The sequence below is a fragment of the Scyliorhinus canicula genome, chromosome 21, assembly GCF_902713615.1.
Source record: "Scyliorhinus canicula chromosome 21, sScyCan1.1, whole genome shotgun sequence".
Taxonomy (NCBI): domain Eukaryota; kingdom Metazoa; phylum Chordata; class Chondrichthyes; order Carcharhiniformes; family Scyliorhinidae; genus Scyliorhinus; species Scyliorhinus canicula.
In genome coordinates, this window is record NC_052166.1 from 14360877 (window position 1) to 14380043 (window position 19167).

Here is a 19167-nt window from a genome sequence, read left to right on the forward strand (position 1 = left end):
GTGACCGCACCCCACCCCCCGCTAACCAATCGCAACCCCTCCCCACCCCCGTTAACCGTCCATGACCCCTCCCCATCCCACCCTCGAACCAACCGCGTCCCCTCCCCGCCGTGACCCCTCCACCCGCCCCGCGACCCCCCCCCACTAACCGACCATGACCGCGACCCCTCCCCACCCCCACTAACCGACCGTGACCGCACCCCACCCCCGCTAATCAATCGCAGCACGGTAGCATTGTGGATAGCACAATCGCTTCACAGCTCCAGGGTCCCAGGTTCGATTCCGGCTTGGGTCACTGTCTGTGCGGAGTCTGCACATCCACCCCGTGTGTGCGTTGGTTTCCTCCGGGTCCTCCGGTTTCCTCCCACAGTCCAAAGATGTGCGGGTTAGGTGGTTTGGCCATGATAAATTGCCCTTAGTGTCCAAAATTGCCCTTAGTGTTGGGTGGGGTTACTGGGTTATGGGGATAGGGTGGAGGTGTTGAACTTGGGTAGGGTGCTCTTTCCAGGAGCCGGTGCAGACTCGATGGGCCGAATGGCCTCCTTCTGCACTGTAAATTCTATGTAAACCCCCCCCCCCTCACTAACCAACCCCGATCCCCCCCATTCCCCCACTAACTGACCCTACCCCTGGTAACTGACCGGAGCCCCTCCCCCCCATGACTGCAGTGGTGGGGGCTGGAATTCAATCTGCCGCCTGCCTCACCATCATGGACACACTGCACATACCCCGAGCATATCTAGTTGATCAATACTATAATCTTAAGCATGTAGGCCATTATTAGAACATAGAATGCAGAAGGAGGCCATTCCGCCCATCGAGTCTGCACCACACTTCCACCCTATCCCCGTAACCCAATAACCCCATCTAACCTTTTTGGACACTAAGGGCAGGCAATTTATCACGGCTAATCCACCTAACCTGCACGTCTTTGGACTGTGGGAGGAAACTGGAGCACCTGGAGGAAACCCACGCACACACAGGGAGAACGTGCAGACTTCACACAGACAGTGACCCAGCAGGGAATCGAACCTGAGACCCTGGCGCTGTGAAGCCACAGTGCTAGTCACTTGTGCTACCGTCTGTCTACCACAGTCGAAAGACATGCAGGTTAGGTGGATTGGCCATGATAAATTGCCCTTAGTGTCCAAAAAGGTTAGATGGGGTTATTGGGTTACAGGGATAGGATAGAAATGAGGGCTTAAGTGGGTTGGTGCAGACTTGTAGGGCCGAATGGCCTCCTTCTGCACTGTACGTTCTATGTTCTCACAGGATGGGTCTCTATATCACTGCTGCAGCCCGGGCTCCACGAACACAGGAGAGTGAGAAGACAAACCTACCTTTTGTTTGAAAGGCCACTTCAGTAAACTGTCGTAGTTTCCCCTCATAATGACGAAAAATAAGGACATGTGGGTTCCCCGGCCAACACCATCACCATTCAGATAGACTCGCAGACACATCTTGTATCCATATTTGCTGGTGTAGAAAGCTGAACCGTTCAAGACATAACAGTTAATGTCAGAGGGCAAATCGAGGCAGAACGAGACAATAAAGTCGACAATACAAAGCTAATATGATACATTTCACTCCAGTGCCATCCGGCTGTGAACACAGTCATGGAAGTTCAGATTGATCCCTTTTCCGGGCTGAGATGAAAAGGTTTTGATGGGTAAAGGTGCAAAGGTTCAATGACAAAAATGGAATCATCCTGATTCTAAGTTGGGTCAAAAAAATAAAAATAAAATGGGTCAAGTGGTTCCTGATGGTGTTTAATGGAGACAGTGTAGAGGGAGGTTTACTCTGTATCTAACCCTGTGCTGTAGCAGTCCTGGGAGTGTTTGATGGGGACAGTGTAGAGGGAGCTTTACTCTGTATCTAACCTCGTGCTGTACCTGTCCTGGGAATGTTTGATGGGGACAGTGTAGAGGGAGCTTTACTCTGTATCTAACCCCGTGCTGTACCTGTCCTGGGAGTGTTTGATGGGGACAGTGTAGAGGGAGCTTTACTCTGTATCTAACCCTGTGCTGTACCTGTCCTGGGAGTGTTTGATGGGGACACTGTAGAGGGAGTTTTACTCTGTACGAGAGCATAGTGGTTAGCACTGTTGCTTCACAGCGCCAGGGACCCGGGTTCAATTTCCGGCTTAGGTGACTGTGCAAAGTCTACACGTTCTCCCCGTGTCTGCGTGGGTTTCCTCCGGGCGTTCCAGTTTCCTCCCACAAGTCCTGAAAGATGCGATTGTTAAGTGAATTGGACATTCTGAATTCTCCCTCATTGTACCCGAACAGGTGCTGGAATGTGGCGTCTCGGGGCTTTTCACAGTAACTTCATTGCAGTGTTAATGTAAGCCTACTTGTGACAATAATAAAGCTTTACTCGGATACTCTTTTCAAAAAAAATTTAAAACGATACAAATTCTTTTTTTCCCAATTAAGGGCAATTTAGAGTGGTCAATTCACCTGCACTGCACATCTTTTTGGGTTGTGGGGGTGAGACCCACGCAGACACAAGGAGAATGTGCAAACTCAACATGGAGTTTGATGGGGACAGTGTAGAGGGAGCTTTACTCTGTATCCACCAGGGAGACTGATAAGACAAGGAAATACACAGTGAATGGTAGGATGCTGGGAAGTACAGAGGACCAGAGGGACCTTGGGATGCCTGGCCAAAGACAGTGGGTAGACATGGTGGTTAAGAAGGCATATGGGATACTTACCTACTATGCCGAGGCATAGAATATAAGAGCAGGGAGGTAATGATGGAGCTGTATAAAAAGCTGGTTAGGCCACAGCTAGAGTACTGTGTGCAGTTCTGGTCACCACACTATAGGAAGGATGTGATTACACTGGAGAGGGTGCAGAGGAGATTCACCAGGATGCTGCCTGGGCTGGAGCGTTTCAGCTATGAAGAGAAGCTGGTTAGGTTGGCGTTGTTTTCCTTGGAGCAGAGAAGGCTGTGGGGGGGAATGATCGGGGTGTGTGAAATTAAGAGGGACACAGGGTAGACAGGAAGAAACCTTTCCCCTCAGTGGACGGGTCAATAACCAAGGGGCATAGATTCAAGGTAATGGGAGGAGGTTTAGAGACGATTTGAGGATGGTGAGAATCTGAAAGTCGCTGCTTGAAAGAGTGGCAGAGGCAGGAAACACATTTCAGAAGTATGTAGATGAGACTTTGAAACCCTACAGCACACAAGGCGACGGACCGAGTGCTGGAAAATAAGATTAGAATGGATAGGTGTTTGATGGTCAGCATAGACACGATGGGTGAAGGGCCTCTTTCTGTGCTGTAAAACTATCTAATTCTGTGATGTACCTTTCTTTGGTAATGAGTGATATGGGACCTGGGTGCGGAATGGAAAACTTATAGGGGCGGCTCTTCCCTAAACTTCCCCACTTCCATAAATGTTTCCAGAAACACACAGCAAGGATGCCAGGTGATGATGGAAGTGAAGGGGACAGGTGAGACACCTCAGGGGTGCAAAGTTCTGCTTTCTGACTCCTTGTTCAGGGTCACATCTATCAATCAGCAGCAGCTTTTCAGCATCAATGATAGAATCAAGGAGCAGAGACAGGCAAGTACAATCTTTTATGTCACATCCAAGGCACAACCGAGGTGGGGGCGGGAAGGAAACTGTGCAGCGACACCGAGGTTTGAGGGGAGAGTGGGGACGACATTATTCATTTATTGAAAATCTCCTGAAGGCCAGCATTTATTTTCCATCTCTAATTGTCCTTGAGAAGGTAGTGGTGAGTTGTCTTCTTGAACAGCTGCAGCGACATTGTTAATGCTGTGTGGAATGCAGCAATATCGTTAATGCAGTGTGGAATGCAGCGATTGTTAATGCAGTGTGGAATGCAGCGACATTGTTAATGCAGTGTGGAATGCAGCAACATCGTTAATGCAGTGTGGAATGCAGCGATTGTTAATGCAGTGCGGAATGCAGCGACATTGTTAATGCAGTGTGGAATGCAGCAACATCGTTAATGCAGTGTGGAATGCAGCAACATCGTTAATGCAATGTGGAATGCAGCGACATTGTTAATGCAATGTGGAATGCAGCAACATCGTTAATGCAGTGTGGAATGCAGCAACATCGTTAATGCAGTGTGGAATGCAGCGACATTGTTAATGCTGTGTGGAATGTAGCGACAGTGTAATGCAGTGTGTAATGCAGCGCCATTGTTAATGCTGTGTGGAATGCAGCAATATCGTTAATGCAGTGTGGAATGCAGCGATTGTTAATGCAGTGTGGAATGCAGCGACATTGTTAATGCAGTGTGGAATGCAGCAACATCGTTAATGCAGTGTGGAATGCAGCGATTGTTAATGCAGTGCGGAATGCAGCGACATTGTTAATGCAGTGTGGAATGCAGCAACATCGTTAATGCAGTGTGGAATGCAGCAACATCGTTAATGCAATGTGGAATGCAGCGACATTGTTAATGCAATGTGGAATGCAGCAACATCGTTAATGCAGTGTGTAATGCAGCAACATCGTTAATGCAGTGTGGAATGCAGCGCCATTGTTAATGCTGTGTGGAATGCAGCAATATCGTTAATGCAGTGTGGAATGCAGCAACATTGTTAATGCAGTGTGTAATGCAGCAACATCGTTAATGCAGTGTGGAATGCAGCGACAGTGTTAATGCAGTGTGGAATGCAGCAACATTGTTAATGCAGTGTGGAATGCAGCGACAGTGTTAATGCAGTATGGAATGTAGTGACATCGTTAATACAGTGTGCAATGCAGCGACATTGCTAATGCAGTGTGGAATGCAGCAACATCGTTAATGCAGTGAGTAATGCAGCGACAGTGTTAATGCAGTGTGGGATGCAGCGACAGTGTTAATGCAGTGTGGGGTGCAGTGACATTTTTAATGCAGTGTGTAATGCAGCGACAGTGTTAATGCAGTGTGGGATGCAGCGACAGTGTTAATGCAGTGTGGAATGCAGTGACATTTTTAATGCAGTGTGGAATGCAGCGACAGTGTTAATGCAGTGTGGAATGCAGCGACTTTGTTAATGCAGTGTGGAATGCAGCAATATCGTTAATGCAGTGTGGAATGCAGCGACATCGTTAATGCAATGTGGAATGCAGCGACATCGTTAATGCAGCGTGGAATGCAGCAACATCGTTAATGCAGTGTGGAATGCAACGACATTGTTAATGCTGTGTGGAATGCAGCGACAGTGTTAATGTTGTGTGGAATGCAGCGACGGTGTTAATGCTGTGTGGAATGCAGCGACATTGTTAATGCAGTGTGGAATGCAGCGACATTGTTAATGCAGTGTGGAATGCAGCAACATCGTTAATGCAGTGTGGAATGCAGCGATTGTTAATGCAGTGCGGAATGCAGCGACATTGTTAATGCAGTGTGGAACGCAGCGATTGTTAATGCAGTGCGGAATGCAGCGACAGTGTTAATGCTGTGTGGAATGCAGCAACAGTGTTAATGCAGTGTGGCATGCAGCCACATCGTTAATGCAGTGTGGAATGCAGCGACATTGTTAATGCAGTGTGGAATGCAGCAACATCGTTAATGCAGTGTGTAATGCAGCGACATTGTTAATGCAGTGTGGAACGCAGCAACATCGTTAATGCAGTGTGGAATGCAGCGATTGTTAATGCAGTGCGGAATGGAGCGACAATGTTAATGCTGTGTGGAATGCAGCAACAGTGTTAATGCAGTGTGGAATGCAGCGACTTTGTTAATGCGGTGTGTAATGCAGCGCCATTGTTAATGCTGTGTGGAATGCAGCAATATCGTTAATGCTGTGTGGAATGCAGCAACATCGTTAATGCAGTGTGTAATGCAGCAACATCGTTAATGCAGTGTGTAATGCAGCGCCATTGTTAATGCTGTGTGGAATGCAGCAATATCGTTAATGCAGTGTGGAATGCAGCAACATTGTTAATGCAGTGTGTAATGCAGCAACATCGTTAATGCAGTGTGGAATGCAGCGACAGTGTTAATGCAGTGTGGAATGTAGTGACATCGTTAATACAGTGTGCAATGCAGCGACATTGCTAATGCAGTGTGGAATGCAGCAACATCGTTAATGCAGTGAGTAATGCAGCGACAGTGTTAATGCAGTTTGGGATGCAGCGACAGTGTTAATGCAGTGTGGGATGCAGTGACATTTTTAATGCAGTGTGTAATGCAGCGACAGTGTTAATGCAGTGTGGGATGCAGCGACAGTGTTAATGCAGTGTGGAATGCAGTGACATTTTTAATGCAGTGTGGAATGCAGCGACAGTGTTAATGCAGTGTGGAATGCAGCGACTTTGTTAATGCAGTGTGGAATGCAGCAATATCGTTAATGCAGTGTGGAATGCAGCGACATCGTTAATGCAATGTGGAATGCAGCGACATTGTTAATGCAGCGTGGAATGCAGCAACATCGTTAATGCAGTGTGGAATGCAACGACATTGTTAATGCTGTGTGGAATGCAGCGACAGTGTTAATGTTGTGTGGAATGCAGCGATGGTGTTAATGCTGTGTGGAGTGCAGCAACATCGTTAATGCTGTGTGGAATGCAGCGACATTGTTAATGCAGTGTGGAATGCAGCGACATTGTTAATGCAGTGTGGAATGCAGCAACATCGTTAATGCAGTGTGGAATGCAGCGACATTGTTAATGCAGTGTGGAATGCAGCGACATCGTTAATGCAGTGTGGAATGCAGCCACATCGTTAATGCAGTGTGGAATGCAGCGACATTGTTAATGCAGTGTGGAATGCAGCAACATCGTTAATGCAGTGTGTAATGCAGCGACATTGTTAATGCAGTGTGGAATGCAGCAACATCGTTAATGCAGTGTGGAATGCAGCGATTGTTAATGCAGTGCGGAATGCAGCGACATTGTTAATGCAGTGTGGAACGCAGCGATTGTTAATGCAGTGCGGAATGCAGCGACAGTGTTAATGCTGTGTGGAATGCAGCAACAGTGTTAATGCAGTGTGGAATGCAGCGACTTTGTTAATGCGGTGTGTAATGCAGCGCCATTGTTAATGCTGTGTGGAATGCAGCAATATCGTTAATGCAGTGTGGAATGCAGCAACATTGTTAATGCAGTGTGTAATGCAGCAACATCGTTAATGCAGTGTAGAATGCAGCAACATCGTTAATGCAGTGTGGAATGTAGTGACATCGTTAATACAGTGTGTAATGCAGCGACATTGCTAATGCAGTGTGGAATGCAGCGACATTGTTAATGCAGTGTGGAATGTAGCGACAGTGTAATGCAGTGTGTAATGCAGCGCCATTGTTAATGCTGTGTGGAATGCAGCAATATCGTTAATGCAGTGTGGAATGCAGCAACATTGTTAATGCAGTGTGTAATGCAGCAACATCGTTAATGCAGTGTGGAATGCAGCGACAGTGTTAATGCAGTATGGAATGTAGTGACATCGTTAATACAGTGTGCAATGCAGCGACATTGCTAATGCAGTGTGGAATGCAGCAACATCGTTAATGCAGTGAGTAATGCAGCGACAGTGTTAATGCAGTGTGGGATGCAGCGACAGTGTTAATGCAGTGTGGAATGCAGTGACATTTTTAATGCAGTGTGTAATGCAGCGACAGTGTTAATGCAGTGTGGGATGCAGCGACAGTGTTAATGCAGTGTGGAATGCAGTGACATTTTTAATGCAGTGTGGAATGTAGTGACATCGTTAATACAGTGTGCAATGCAGCGACATTGCTAATGCAGTGTGGAATGCAGCAACATCGTTAATGCAGTGTGTAATGCAGCGACAGTGTTAATGCAGTGTGGGATGCAGCGACAGTGTTAATGCAGTGTGGAATGCAGCGACAGTGTTAATGCAGTGTGGGATGCAGTGACATTTTTAATGCAGTGTGTAATGCAGCGACAGTGTTAATGCAGTGTGGGATGCAGCGACAGTGTTAATGCAGTGTGGAATGCAGTGACATTTTTAATGCAGTGTGGAATGCAGCGACAGTGTTAATGCAGTGTGGAATGCAGCGACAGTGTTAATGCAGTGTGGAATGCAGCGACAGTGTTAATGCAGTGTGGGATGCAGTGACATTGTTAATGCAGTGTGGGATGCAGCGACATTGTTAATACAGTGTGTGATGTATCGACATTGTTAATGCAGTGTGGGATGCAGCGACAGTGTTAATGCAGTGTGGAATGCAGCGATTGTTAATGCAGTGCGGAATGCAGCGACAGTGTTAGTGCAGTGTGGAATGCAGCGACATTGTTAATGCAGTGTGGAATGCAGCAACAGTGTTAATGCAGTGTGTAATGCAGCGCCATTGTTAATGCAGTGTGGAATGCAGCAACATCGTTAATGCAGTGTGGAATGCAGCAACATCGTTAATGCAGTGTGGAATGTAGCAACATTGTTAATGCAGTGTGTAATGCAGCAACATCGTTAATGCAGTGTGGAATGCAGCGACAGTGTTAATGCAGTGTGGAATGTAGTGACATCGTTAATACAGTGTGTAATGCAGCGACATTGCTAATGCAGTGTGGGATGCAGTGACATTGTTAATGCAGTGTGGGATGCAGCGACATTGTTAATACAGTGTGTGATGTATCGACATTGTTAATGCAGTGTGGGATGCAGCGACAGTGTTAATGCAGTGTGGAATGCAGCGATTGTTAATGCAGTGCGGAATGCAGCGACAGTGTTAATGCTGTGTGGAATGCAGCAACAGTGTTAATGCAGTGTGGAATGCAGGGACTTTGTTAATGCAGTGTGTAATGCAGCAACATCGTTAATGCTGTGTGGAATGCAGCAACATCGTTAATGCAGTGTGGAATGCAGCGACAGTGTTAATGCAGTGTGGAATGTAGCAACATTGTTAATGCAGTGTGTAATGCAGCAACATCGTTAATGCAGTGTGGAATGCAGCAACATCGTTAATGCTGTGTGGAATGCAGCGATCCTGTTAATGCAGTGTGGAATGCAGCGACATTGTTAATGCAGTGTGGAATGCAGCGATCCTGTTAATGCAGTGTGGAATGCAGCGACATTGTTAATGCAGTGTGGAATGCAGCGACTGTGTTAATGCAGTGTGGAATGCAGCGACATTGTTAATGCAGTGTGGAATGTAGTGACATCGTTAATACAGTGTGTAATGCAGCGACATTGCTAATGCAGCGTGGAATGCAGCGACATTCTTAATGCAGTGTGGAATGTAGCGACAGTGTTAATGCTGTGTGGAATGCAGCAATATCGTTAATGCAGTGTGTAATGCAGCAACATCGTTAATGCAGTGTGGAATGCAGCGACAGTGTTAATGCAGTGTGGAATGTAGTGACATCGTTAATACAGTGTGTAATGCAGCGACATTGCTAATGCAGTGTGGAATGCAGCGACATTGTTAATGCAGTGTGGAATGCAGCAACATCGTTAATGCAGTGTGTAATGCAGCGACAGTGTTAATGCTGTGTGGAATGCAGCGACATTGTTAATGCAGTGTGGAATGCAGCGACATCGTTAATGCAGTGTGGAATGCAGCCACATCGTTAATGCAGTGTGGAATGCAGCGACATTGTTAATGCAGTGTGGAATGCAGCAACATCGTTAATGCAGTGTGTAATGCAGCGACATTGTTAATGCAGTGTGGAATGCAGCAACATCGTTAATGCAGTGTGGAATGCAGCGATTGTTAATGCAGTGCGGAATGCAGCGACATTGTTAATGCAGTGTGGAACGCAGCGATTGTTAATGCAGTGTGGAATGCAGCAACAGTGTTAATGCAGTGTGGAATGCAGCGACAGTGTTAATGCAGTGTGTAATGCAGCGCCATTGTTAATGCTGTGTGGAATGCAGCAATATCGTTAATGCAGTGTGGAATGCAGCAACATTGTTAATGCAGTGTGTAATGCAGCAACATCGTTAATGCAGTGTAGAATGCAGCAACATCGTTAATGCAGTGTGGAATGTAGTGACATCGTTAATACAGTGTGTAATGCAGCGACATTGCTAATGCAGTGTGGAATGCAGCGACATTGTTAATGCAGTGTGGAATGTAGCGACAGTGTAATGCAGTGTGTAATGCAGCGCCATTGTTAATGCTGTGTGGAAGTCAGCAATATCATTAATGCAGTGTGGAATGCAGCGACAGTGTTAATGCAGTATGGAATGTAGTGACATCGTTAATACAGTGTGCAATGCAGCGACATTGCTAATGCAGTGTGGAATGCAGCAACATCGTTAATGCAGTGAGTAATGCAGCGACAGTGTTAATGCAGTGTGGGATGCAGCGACAGTGTTAATGCAGTGTGGAATGCAGTGACATTTTTAATGCAGTGTGTAATGCAGCGACAGTGTTAATGCAGTGTGGGATGCAGCGACAGTGTTAATGCAGTGTGGAATGCAGTGACATTTTTAATGCAGTGTGGAATGTAGTGACATCGTTAATACAGTGTGCAATGCAGCGACATTGCTAATGCAGTGTGGAATGCAGCAACATCGTTAATGCAGTGTGTAATGCAGCGACAGTGTTAATGCAGTGTGGGATGCAGCGACAGTGTTAATGCAGTGTGGAATGCAGCGACAGTGTTAATGCAGTGTGGGATGCAGCGACAGTGTTAATGCAGTGAGTAATGCAGCGACAGTGTTAATGCAGTGTGGAATGCAGCGACAGTGTTAATGCAGTGTGGGATGCAGTGACATTTTTAATGCAGTGTGTAATGCAGCGACAGTGTTAATGCAGTGTGGGATGCAGCGACAGTGTTAATGCAGTGTGGAACGCAGTGACATTTTTAATGCAGTGTGGAATGCAGCGACAGTGTTAATGCAGTGTGGAATGCAGCGACAGTGTTAATGCAGTGTGGGATGCAGTGACATTGTTAATGCAGTGTGGGATGCAGCGACATTGTTAATACAGTGTGTGATGTATCGACATTGTTAATGCAGTGTGGGATGCAGCGACAGTGTTAATGCAGTGTGGAATGCAGCCACATCGTTAATGCAGTGTGGACTGCAGCGAGTGTTAATGCAGTGTGGAATGCAGCGACAGTGTTAATGCAGTGTGGAATGCAGCGATTGTTAATGCAGTGCGGAATGCAGCGACAGTGTTAGTGCAGTGTGGAATGCAGCGACATTGTTAATGCAGTGTGGAATGCAGCAACATCGTTAACGCAGTGTGGAATGCAGCGACAGTGTTAATGCAGTGTGGAATGTAGTGACATCGTTAATACAGTGTGTAATGCAGCGACATTGCTAATGCAGTGTGGGATGCAGTGACTTTGTTAATGCAGTGTGGGATGCAGCGACATTGTTAATACAGTGTGTGATGTATCGACATTGTTAATGCAGTGTGGAATGCAGGGACTTTGTTAATGCAGTGTGTAATGCAGCAACATCGTTAATGCTGTGTGGAATGCAGCAACATCGTTAATGCAGTGTGGAATGCAGCGACAGTGTTAATGCAGTGTGGAATGTAGCAACATTGTTAATGCAGTGTGTAATGCATCAACATCGTTAATGCAGTGTGGAATGCAGCAACATCGTTAATGCTGTGTGGAATGCAGCGATCCTGTTAATGCAGTGTGGAATGCAGCGACATTGTTAATGCAGTGTGGAATGCAGCGATCCTGTTAATGCAGTGTGGAATGCAGCGACATTGTTAATGCAGTGTGGAATGCAGCGACTGTGTTAATGCAGTGTGGAATGCAGCGACATTGTTAATGCAGTGTGGAATGTAGTGACATCGTTAATACAGTGTGTAATGCAGCGACAATGTTAATACAGTGTGTGATGCAGCGACATTGCTAATGCAGTGTGGAATGCAGCGACATTCTTAATGCAGTGTGGAATGTAGCGACAGTGTTAATGCTGTGTGGAATGCAGCAATATCGTTAATGCAGTGTGTAATGCAGCAACATCGTTAATGCAGTGTGGAATGCAGCGACAGTGTTAATGCAGTGTGGAATGTAGTGACATCGTTAATACAGTGTGTAATGCAGCGACATTGCTAATGCAGTGTGGAATGCAGCGACATTGTTAATGCAGTGTGGAATGCAGCAACATCGTTAATGCAGTGTGTAATGCAGCGACAGTGTTAATGCTGTGTGGAATGCAGCGACAGTTTTAATGCAGTGTGTAATGCAGCGACATTGCATTGTGTGGGATGCAGCGCCAGTGTTAATGCAGTGCGGAATGCAGTGACATTGTTAATGCAGTGTGGAATGCAGCGACGTTGTTAATGCAGTGTGGAATGCAGCGACATTGTTAATGCAGTGTGGGATGCAGCGACATTGTTAATGCAGTGTGTGATGTAGCGACATTGTTAATGCAGTGTGGGATGCAGCGACAGTGTTAATGCAGTGTGGGATGCAGCGCCATTGTTAATGCAGTGTGGAATGCAGCAACATCGTTAATGCAATGTGGAATGCAGCGACATTGCTATTGCAGTATGGGATGCAGCAACCCTGTTAATGCAGTGTGGGATGCAGCGACATTGCTATTGCAGTATGGGATGCAGCGACCCTATTAATGCAGTGTGGGATGCAGCGACATTGTTAATGCTGTGTTGAATGCAGCGACATTGTTAATGCTGTGTGGAATGCAGCGACGGTGTTAATGCAGTGTGGGATGCAGCGACGGTGTTAATGCAGTGTGGGATGCAGCGACGGTGTTAATGCAGTGTGGGATGCAGCGACATTGCATTGTGTGGAATGCAGCGACATTGCTAATGCAGTGTGGAATGCAGGGACATTGTTAATGCAGTGTGGAATGCAGCAACTGTGTTAATGCAGTGTGGGATGCAGCGACATTGTTCATGCAGTGTGGAATGCAGCGACAGTGTTAATGCTGTGTGGAATGCAGCAACAGTGTTAATGCAGTGTGTAATGCAGCGACATTGTTAATGCAGTGTGGAATGCAGCGACATTTTTAATGCAGTGTGTAATATAGCGACATTGAGGGCAGCACGGTAGCATGGTGGTTAGCATAAATGCTTCACAGCTCCAGGGTCCCAGGTTCGATTCCCGGCTGGGTCACTGTCTGTGCGGAGTCTGCACGTCCTCCCCGTGTGTGCGTGGGTTTCCTCCGGGTGCTCGGGTTTCCTCCCACAGTCCAAAGATGTGCGGGTTAGGTGGATTGGCCATGCTAAATTGCCCGGTGTCCTAAAAAGTAAGGTTAAGGGGGGGTTGTAGGGTTACGGGTATAGGGTGGATACGTGGGTTTGAGTAGGGTGATCATTGCTCGGCACAACATCGAGGGCCGAAGGGCCTGTTCTGTGCTGTACTGTTTTATGTTCTATTGTTAATGCAGTGTGTAATGCAGCGACATTGTTAATGTAGTGTGTAATGCAGCGACATTGTTAATGCAGTGTGGGATGCAGCGACATTGTTAATGCAGTGTGGGATTCAGCGACATTGTTAATGCTGTGTGGAATGCAGCGACAGTATTAATGCAGTGTGTAATGCAGCGACAGTGTTAATGCTGTGTGGAATGCAGCGACATTGTTAATGCAGTGTGGAATGCAGTGAGTGTTAATGCAGTGTGTAATGCAGCAACAGTGTTAATGCAGTGTGGAATGCAGCGAGTGTTAATGCAGTGTGTAATGCAGCGACATTGTTAATGCAGTGTGGAATGCAGCGAGTGTTAATGCAGTGTGGGATGCAGCGCCATTATTAATGCAGTGTGGAATGCAGCGAGTGTTAATGCAGTGTGTAATGCAGCAACAGTGTGGAATGCAGCGAGTGTTAATGCAGTGTGTAATGCAGCAACAGTGTTAATGCAGTGTGGAATGCAGCGAGTGTTAATGCAGTGTGGAATGCAGCGAGTGTTAATGCAGTGTGTAATGCAGCAACAGTGTGGAATGCAGCGAGTGTTAATGCAGTGTGTAATGCAGCACCATTGTTAATGCAGTGTGGGATGCCCGTTACAGCTCCCACTCTCCCCATTATAGTTCTGACCCACCTGTTGCAGCTCTCCCCCACTTGTTATAGCTCCCCCTGCTCATTACAGCTCCCACTCTCCACTGTTACAGCTCCCATTCTCCCCATTACAGCTCCCAATCCCCCCATTACAGCTCCCAACCACCCTTTTTCGGCTTTTCCCCCAGTTACAGTACCTCCTACTCATTACAGTTTCTCCCTTCCGTTACAGCTGCCACCTGCGTTACTGCTCACACACCCACACGTTACAGATCCTCCCTCTCCCCCTGTTAAGCTCCCCCACCCGCTACAGCTCCCTGCTGCATTACCGCCCGTCCACCTGTTACGGCCCGTCCACCTGTTACGGCCCGTCCACCTGTTACCGCCCGTCCACCTGTTACCGCCCGTCCACCTGTTACGGCCCGTCCACCTGTTACGGCCCGTCCACCTGTTACGGCCCGTCCACCTGTTACGGCCCGTCCACCTGTTACGGCCCGTCCACCTGTTACGGCCCGTCCACCTGTTACGGCCCGTCCACCTGTTACGGCCCGTCCACCTGTTACGGCCCGTCCACCTGTTACGGCCCGTCCACCTGTTACGGCCCGTCCACCTGTTACGGCCCGTCCACCTGTTACGGCCCGTCCACCTGTTACGGCCCGTCCACCTGTTACGGCCCGTCCACCTGTTACCGCCCGTCCACCTGTTACCGCCCGTCCACCTGTTACGGCCCGTCCACCTGTTACCGCCCGTCCACCTGTTACAGCCCGTCCACCTGTTACCGCCCGTCCACCTGTTACGGCCCGTCCACCTGTTACAGCCCGTCCACCTGTTACGGCCTGTCCACCTGTTACACCCCGTCCACCTGTTACAGCCCGTCCACCTGTTACGGCCCGTCCACCTGTTACGGCCCGTCCACCTGTTACACTCCGTCCACCTGTTACGGCCCGTCCACCTGTTACAGCCCGTCCACCTGTTACAGCCCGTCCACCTGTTACAGCCCGTCCACCTGTTACAGCCCGTCCACCTGTTACAGCCCGTCCACCTGTTACAGCCCGTCCACCTGTTACAGCCCGTCCACCTGTTACAGTCCCCCCCCCCAGTACATCTCCTGTAAACCCAGCTCCTCTGGGGTCTCCCCATTTCCAATATATTTACAATTGAAACGTTGGCATTCCAGATTGCATTGTCCTGTTGGGAGATCCTATCTCATATCCTCGATGATGAGAAATGTTAATCTGACTGAAATTATTTAATGCAAGCACCTTTCCACGCGTTATGGTCATGCATATTGAGAGGAAGTTAATGAGAGTAAGATGGAGCTAACCTGGGGAGAATATGGCGGGTGACCGCTGGGACTTCGCATCCTGCCTCCTCCTATTAAAATCCGATATTCTCCAAATAAAGTTTCCATTGTCAGTACTGTACTCGAGTGCATGAAATTTCAGCTCCAATTCTGCTATGGCCAGGTCCTTCAGGGCCGTGGCACGCTCCATCTGACGCACCTGAGAGACAGCAACAAGTTTAAGGATGGACAGGCAAGACAGGTAGACGGGCATTTCTGACTTTGGTATTTTTAGTGATACCAGGGATCAGCACGAGGGTTTAGCTGAAGAAGAGGATATGTTACGTGGTTGTCTCCCACTATTACTGGGCGTAAACAGTTCGACATCATAGCCTTTAAAACATGTAGGGAGAGGGAATTCAGAGCTGTATAACACTGGGGTACAGTACTGGTGGGGACGGGTCTGTCACTGTATAACACTGGGGTACAGTACTGGTGGGGACGGGTCTGTCACTGTATAACACTGGGGTACAGTACTGGTGGGGACGGGTCTGTCACTGTATAACACTGGGGTACAGTACTGGTGGGGACGGGTCTGTCACTGTATAACACTGGGGTACAGTACTGGTGGGGACGGGTCCGTCACTGTATAACACTGGGGTACAGTACTGGTGGGGACGGGTCTGTCTCTGTATAACACTGGGGTACAGTACTGGTGGGGACGGGTCTGTCACTGTATAACACTGGGGTACAGTACTGGTGGGGACGGGTCTGTCACTGTATAACACTGGGGTACAGTACTGGTGGGGATGGGTCTGTGACTGTATAACACTGGGGTACAGTACTGGTGGGGACAGGTCTGTCTCTGTATAACACTGGGGTACAGTACTGGTGGGGACGGGTCTGTCACTGTATAACACTGGGGTACAGTACTTGTGGGGACGGGTCTGTCACTGTATAACACTGGGGTACAGTAAAGGTGGGGATGGGTCTGTCACTGTATAACACTGGGGTACAGTACTGGTGGGGATGGGTCTGTCACTGTATAACACTGGGGTACAGTACTGGTGGGGATGGGTCTGTCACTGTATAACACTGGGGTACAGTACTGGTGGGGACGGGTCTGTCACTGTATAACACTGGGGTACAGTACTGGTGGGGACAGGTCTGTCACTGTATAACACTGGGGTACAGTACTAGTGGGGACGGGCCTGTCACTGTATAACTCTGGGGTACAGTACCCTGTGGGGACAGGTCTGTCACTGTAGAACACTGGGGTACAGTACTGGTGGGGACGGGTCTGTCACTGTATAACACTGGGGTACAGTACTGGTGGGGACAGGTCTGTCTCTATAACACTGGGGTACAGTACTGGTGGGGACGGGTCTGTCGCTGTATAACACTGGGGTACAGTACTGGTGGGGATGGGTCTGTGACTGTATAACACTGGGGTACAGTACTGGTGGGGACAGGTCTGTCTCTGTATAACACTGGGGTACAGTACTGGTGGGGACGGGTCTGTCACTGTATAACACTGGGGTACAGTACTGGTGGGGACGGGTCTGTCACTGTATAACACTGGGGTACAGTAAAGGTGGGGATGGGTCTGTCACTGTATAACACTGGGGTACAGTACTGGTGGGGATGGGTCTGTCACTGTATAACACTGGGGTACAGTACTGGTGGGGATGGGTCTGTCACTGTATAACACTGGGGTACAGTAATGGTGGGGACGGGTCTGTCACTGTATAACACTGGGGTACAGTACTGGTGGGGACAGGTCTGTCACTGTATAACACTGGGGTACAGTACTAGTGGGGACGGGCCTGTCACTGTATAACTCTGGGGTACAGTACTGGTGGGGACAGGTCTGTCACTGTATAACACTGGGGTACAGTACTGGTGGGGACAGGTCTGTCACTGTATAACACTGGGGTACAGTACTGGTGGGGACGGGTCTGTCACTGTATAACACTGGGGTACAGTACTGGTGGGGACAGGTCTGTCACTGTATAACACTGGGGTACAGTACTGGTGGGGATGGGTCTGTCTCTGTATAACACGGGTACAGTACTGGTGGGGACAGGTCTGTCACTGTATAACACTGGGGTACAGTACTGGTGGGGACGGGTCTGTCACTGTACAACACTGGGGTACAGTACTGGTGGGGATGGGTCTGTCACTGTATAACACTGGGGTACAGTACTGGTGGGGACAGGTCTGTCACTGTATAACACTGGGGTACAGTACTAGTGGGGACGGGTCTGTTACTGTATAACACTGGGGTACAGTACTAGTGGGGACGGGCCTGTTACTGTATAACTCTGGGGTACAGTACTGGTGGGGACAGGTCTGTCACTGTATAACACTGGGGTACAGTACTGGTGGGGACAGGTCTGTCATTGTATAACACTGGGGTACAGTACTGATGGGGACTGGTCTGTCACTGTATAACACGGGTACAGTACTGGTGGGGACAGGTCTGTCACTGTATAACACTGAGGTACAGTACTGGTGGGGACGGGTCTGTCTCTGTATAACACGGGTACAGTACTGGTGGGGACAGGTCTGTCATTGTATAACACTGGGGTACAGTACTGGTGGGGACCGGATATAAAATATTTTATGTTCTCCTATGGCCATCACCCTCGGGTAAAATAAAATGTAATGGTTTGCCTTATTTATTTATGACCCTTTCCTAGTTATAAACCCCCTTTTTACCTCCCTTTGAACAACTGAACGCAACAGACTTTATCGCCTGAAACAAATTTCTACCCATACCTTATTTACCTGTCGAACATCCAACTTGGCCCTATTCACTTCAAATGCCCGCCTTTCACACCCAACCCCTTTCAGGTCCTCAACTCCCGGGTTGACACAGTGGCTAGCACTGCTGTCTCACAGCACCAGGGACCCAGGTTCCACTCCGAGTGGATTGTCTGTGTGGAGTTTGCACTTTCTCCCAGTGTCTGCTTGGGTTTCCACCGGGTGCTCCGGCTTCGTCCCACAGTCCAAAGATGGCCTACGGTGGAAATGGCTGTCATGAGGGAACATAATTTTAAGGTATTTGGAGGAAGGTATAGGGGAGATGTCAGAGGTAGGTTCTTTACACAGAGAGTGGTGGGTGCGTGGAATGCACTGCCAGCAGAGGTGGTAGAGTCAGAGGAGGTGGTGGAGATCGTCCTTTCCTGACTTGCCGCCCCCGGGGCTGGAGGACAAAGTGGTGTCGAAAACAGGGGTTGATGAGTGTAGGGTGTCGAATTAATGGACTGGGAAGGCACCACAATAGGAGAGGTTAAACGGAAGTGGGAGGAGGGGCTGGGGAGGGTGCTGGAGGCTGGGTTATGAGAGGAAGCTCTGAGTGGGGTGAGTGCATTGTCTTTGTGCGCTAGGCTTAGCCTCATCCAATTTAAAGTAGGCCACACGGTGCAGATGACGGTGGTCAGGATGAGTAGTATTTTTGAGGGGGTGGAGGATAGGTGTGGGCAGTGCGCGGGAGGGGGTCCCGTGAACCATGTCCCCGTGTTTTGGGCCTGTCCGAAGCTGGAGGGATTTTGGCGGAGGTTGGCTGACGTGATGTCTGAGGTGCTGAGTGTGGTCCCGAGTCCAGAATTGACAATGTTTGGAGTGTCCGAAGACCCGGGAGTCCGGGGAGTGAGAGAGGCCGGCGTTTTGGCCTTTGCCTCTCCGATAGCCCGGAGACGGATCCTGTTGGGATGGAGGGACTCGGAGCCGCTGAAACCGGGGGTTTGGGTGAGTGACCTCACGGAATTCCTTAGGCTGGAAAAAAATCAACTTCGCCTTGGGAGAGTCTGTGGAGGGGTTTCCCCGGAGATGGAAACCGTTTATCGACTTCTTCCAGGATTGTTAAGTCAGTGGGGGACGGGGTGACTTTGGGGTTTAAAAAAAGGAGGCAGGGAGGGTGGGGAGGGGGCAAGGCAGGGAGGGCGGGGTAGTGTTGGTTATTTATTTGTTATGAGATTTCCTGTTTGTTCTCTTTTTGGTTTTGGTTGCAATTG

At 48.6% G+C, this 19167-nt stretch overlaps 1 protein-coding gene across 2 annotated transcripts in view; it reads right to left on the reverse strand.

The window, feature by feature from the left end:
* traf2b (Tnf receptor-associated factor 2b) overlaps window positions 1-19167 on the reverse strand; it is a 121566-nt gene that overhangs the window by 4262 nt on the left and 98137 nt on the right. For both annotated transcript variants that reach the window (XM_038781711.1, XM_038781710.1), the window contains exons 8-9: window positions 15191-15368; window positions 1341-1489 (exon numbers count right to left, since the gene is read on the reverse strand). In XM_038781711.1, coding sequence (XP_038637639.1) covers window positions 1341-1489; window positions 15191-15368 — 327 coding nt within the window. The remainder of the gene's footprint in view (window positions 1-1340; window positions 1490-15190; window positions 15369-19167) is intronic.